The sequence below is a fragment of the Protobothrops mucrosquamatus genome, unplaced genomic scaffold (genome assembly GCF_001527695.2).
Source record: "Protobothrops mucrosquamatus isolate PMUCROS unplaced genomic scaffold, P.Mucros_1.0 scaffold160, whole genome shotgun sequence".
In the NCBI taxonomy this organism is placed as follows: Eukaryota; Metazoa; Chordata; class Lepidosauria; order Squamata; family Viperidae; genus Protobothrops; species Protobothrops mucrosquamatus.
In genome coordinates, this window is record NW_015386524.1 from 953,886 (window position 1) to 958,764 (window position 4,879).

Genomic DNA, 4,879 nt, shown 5'->3' on the forward strand with positions numbered 1-4,879 from the left:
ACATCCTTGGAATATAGATGACTATGTATTGTTTTCTGTGTACTAGAGAGGACCGATGTACAGTTTACAAGAATTTCTACAATAAAGTATTTATCTACCCACTTTATGACTGTAGTCTTCAAATACAAGCAAGTTTATGAATATGGGGTTTAGTGTTTGAAGAATCAAGATTTATTGCCAGAAGAGAAGTTTGCAAGAAGTCTGATAGGAAGATCTGGGTTTTTGTTTTTTTACTTCTAAAAAGTTTAAATCATGGTTACACAGTTTTGCAATTCTTGTAACAATGATCAAATCTCTAATGACTTGCTCTGTTATCAGAACCATGTAGCAATCCAGACAGACTAGTAAGTTTGGATGATGAACTAGCTAGACCACTTAGTATATTTTTATAATGCTGATTCATGATTTATGGTATTTCAATCTTAGAAACTGTGTTTTATTCATTATTCAGGTGTTAAGTGAAAATGTCTTGATGTAATGTATAAAACAAACTCCAGTAATTCAAACTTCTAATGATTTTTTTATCTTAAATACTTTGACACTGGGGATGCTTGAAAATTAATTTCTACTTTGGTTTTTTTCTTAATGGAAGGCTGCTTCCTTAACGTTTTTGATATGGAAAAACATAGGACAGAAAATATTATCAAAGGAAAATATCAGAAATGCCACAATTTATATAGAACAGATTTGATATTCTTATTTCTGATGCTATAGATGATTGGATTAAACACGGGTGGAAGTAAGGAATATAGAGCAGTTAGTGTGAAATCTAGGTAAGATTGGGTGTTAGAGGGAGGTTTCAAATATGCCAAGCACACTGTTACTAAAAACACTGAAAAGACTGTAAGGTGGGGAAGACAAGTGGAAAAGGTCTTCTGCCTTCCTTTCACAGAAGGAATTCTCAACACTGCCATGAAGATCCTAGTGTAGGAGACAATGATATAAATAACGCAACCTAATCCTAAAGTGATTATACTAGCTACAAGGAATCCAACTTCAACTAGATTGAAACCAAAGCAGGACAGTTTTAGCAAGTGTGGAATTTCACAGAAAAATTGGTTGACAACATTAGAACAGAAAGGGAGGTAAAAAGTACCAATGGTGTGAAACATACCATAGAGAAGACTTGTGACCCACACCAGAACCACTATTTTGGTGCAGGCTTTCCAATTCATTATCAGTTCATAGTGCAATGGATGACAAATGGCAACATAACGATCATATGCCATAACTGTCAGAAGGAATAAATCAGAAGCTTCAAAGGAGGAAAAGATCAAGACTTGTGCAAAGCAACCAAAGTAAGAGATGTGTCTGGTGTCCATGAGAGAATTTATCATGGATTTAGGGATAATGGCTGAAACAATGCCCACATCCTGTACTGCCAAATTTAGCAGAAACAAGTACATGGGGCTGTGTAGTTGATGGTCAAAAGCTATTGCAGAGATGATGAGAAGATTTGTTGATGTAACTGCCAGATATAATATGAAGAATAAGAAGAAATGTAAAAACTGCAGATGCCGATCTTTGGAGAATTCCAGGAGCAGAAAGTAAGAGACAATTGTTTGATTTTCCATCTTTAAGCTATGACTAAGGTGAATGCCACATCTGTAGGAAATCAGAAATGAGAATGGTATTAAATTGAAACAGTTAAGCTACAGCTTGATACATACTGGGAAGAGAAGGGAAAAATATAATAAAAATGTACAGTTGAAAGAGAACTATAACATTAAAAGAATGCTAATGTCCAATTGGAACACTCACTCTATATTGCAATTAATCATCTTCTTTCATTCAAGTTGTTTTTCTTGTTATGGTTAAAATGTTTGCCTAAAACTCTGGAGAACCTGCCAGGTATACCTTTAGCACTCAGAAGAGATGGTGGTATATAGAGTACCTTGATCTCCTGAGAAAAGAAAGGCTAGAAATACACCCAAACAGGGAGAGTAGGAGAATGTTAATCTTTTTGTCGGGTTTTCTAAAAGATGTTTGGTTGAAAAATAGGACAATAAATGTGGGATCTACCCTGGGAGATTGATTGGAAGAAAACTGAATTTTTAATCTATTATTTCACTTTCATTACTTACTGAATATTAATTTTTTGTCAGTTAAGCAATGGACAGACTAAAGAAAACCTTTGTTGGCTGTGTTTACTACTTGATCTTACTCCGGCCCAGTTGCCTCCAAAAGTCTTTTAGCAAAACACGGTGTGCTATAATTCTAGTAGCTACAGGAAATAAAAATAATATTAAAAGGGACTTGTTCCATGATGTGTTCTCCCTCAACTTTTTCTATTTGCATTGCTGATTGCTGTAACTGTTAATATTAATAATATTATCCATGCTAAATTTTATTTATTTCCCCATAAATAAACTGCTTATTATTTTTGCCTTAAACTATCCTTTTCATATATTAGTGAAAAAATAATTTGAGTATTTATTAATTATAATTTTAATTTACAGTTCTGGGATGAATGAGACTGTTTAATAATATATCGTATAAAAGTCACAAAAGAATAGTTGCTGAGGTAGACACCAATTCTTAATGCAATATAGTAACTTTCATCTCTATATTCACTGGATATTATATAAAAGCATCTGGTTAAAGTACAAAAAACAAATGAGAATAAGAAAGTTCCCTCTTGTAATCACCTCTAATATTTTTTCCCAATAAAAGATTTTACTGAAGTTTATTTTAGTACAAAGTACAAATGGAAACAAAGGCAATAAAGACAAAGAAAATGGTGAATAAGAGGAGAAATAAAACAATTTGAGGGGAAGAAAAAAAAGAAAGAAAAGAAAGCAGTGATTTCCAATTTCTTTCAATGTAGTATATTAGAGAGTAAAATTACAGTCCCAACTTTTTACTTTTTGCTTTCATATAATTAATAACGACTAGTCAGATCAAACTATCTGATCATCAAAACCCCAAGTTAGGGGTTTTTTTCCTGTTTCAAGCCAAGGTCTGGAATCAGTTTCCAAATAGATACAAAGCTGGATAGATTCATTTCCTTGATTAGGACATCTCTGCCAGTTCCACCATTTTTTCCATCCATTCATCCATTGTGGGAATTGACATGTCCTTCTATTTTTGTGCATGTAAAGTTCTCACTGCAGCCAAAAAACACATTAAGAAAGTTCAGCATTTTTTCCAAGATCATTATCCAATAGTCATAAAAATGAAAAGTTTCTGGGTTTGGTTGCATTTTTTTTCTAATGATTTTCTGAATCAGGGCATGAATCTGGCCCCAATATTTCTTTACTTTTTCACAGGTCCACCACATAGGATAAAAAGACATCTGTATAAAGACATCTGTAACAATCTGTCAGGCATTAAGTACCAACAATACATCCTTTTGTAAAAATCCTCTTTTAGGTTATAGTTCAATGTCAATTTCATCCCTTTCATCCACACATTTTCTCACTACTCAAGCACTATATTGTAATCAAAGTTTTTCTCCACTGAATCATACAGTGTTTAACATTCATTTTCCAGGTTCAACTTTAACAACATTTTATACACCTTAGCAATAATATGTTCATCAGCACACAATACAATTTCAAATTCAGTTTTGCAGCTTCAAAAGCATAATTTTTCTTATCTAAATTAAATTTTAATATAATTATTCTATTAATTTAAGTATCTGTTCAACTCTTCACTTTTTTCTTTATGTTGTTTTTTTTAGTGCACTACACTCTGATCTATGTGACTAAAGCTATCCACCCACTATATAATTATAGGTTAGTTAATAGCAGGTGTCAAAATTCTCCATCAACATTTCTCCAGATTAAATATTACAAAAAACCTTTTAAAGGAAAAATAGCTTGTTGAGGGTCCAATGATGCAAGAAATGATGATTTGTCCTTACTGGATGTTTTCAAGAAGAGTATCAACAGCCATCTATCCAAAGTTCTTTAATTTGGATCTGTGCACTGAGCAGGGAATTGTATTCTATAGTCTTAATCATCTCCATTCTATGATACATTTTTGTAATTTGTAATATATTTTATTGACTTTTTAAAAAAACATAAATCACTTAATAATTGGTGAACAGTGTGTTGTCTGGGTTACATTTGTAAAACAATCACTAACAATTGATTTCTATAATCCATAATCTACATAATAGTTTTAGTTGATTTCCTCTTTTCCCAAAATATCCTCTTTTGCAAACATTGAATTAATACAATTCTTATTGTTTTGATAGATAACAATTAAATATATATTTTTCCCAATAGTCCTAAAAATAATAATCACATCAATATAATATTTCTTTTCTATCCAGTCATTCTAGTTGCCTTATCATAGATCCTGTTATAGTCCTTATTTTAATTTGTTTCCCCCCACCAAATTCTAGATATTCTTACTGGTTAAGATTTTCTCAAAAATTAATTACATTTAAGAATTTAACTCTATTTTTCCATATGAATCATCTCACACTTTTACATTTCCTAAAAATAGATAAAACAGTAGAAAAAAGAAAGAAAAACAAGAGTAAAGAAGCATAAAAAATAACATACTACTTAAAATATATATCCATCCTAAGCTAATATGTATTTATTTCCTAAATTTCTTATTCTTTTTAACCATAATTAAAAATATGTTTAATCTTTAAACATTCCATTTAATATATCTAGTCATCTAGTTCTTCAACTCTTATTCAAAACATTTTTATCTATTATAATTTTCTTAAATTCAATCACATTTAAATATCTAAACATTTCCTTTATCTGAGTCATTTCACCTTTTTTATATTACATATCAAGAAAGAGAACAAAAAAGGGAAAAAAGCATACTATATTATATTTAGAGAATCCATCCCTTTTAGAGTGACATATATATTCCAAAACTTTTCTATTTCTTTAACAATATTCAAAAAATGTTT

At 30.9% G+C, this 4,879-nt stretch overlaps 1 protein-coding gene across 1 annotated transcript; it reads right to left on the reverse strand.

The window, feature by feature from the left end:
- Window positions 1-656: 656 nt before the first annotated feature.
- Window positions 657-1,574, reverse strand: LOC114922394 (olfactory receptor 14A2-like). The gene has a single exon (XM_029283642.1). The coding sequence runs from the start codon at window positions 1,572-1,574 to the stop codon at window positions 657-659; it is 918 nt and encodes a 305-aa protein (XP_029139475.1).
- Window positions 1,575-4,879: the final 3,305 nt, after the last annotated feature.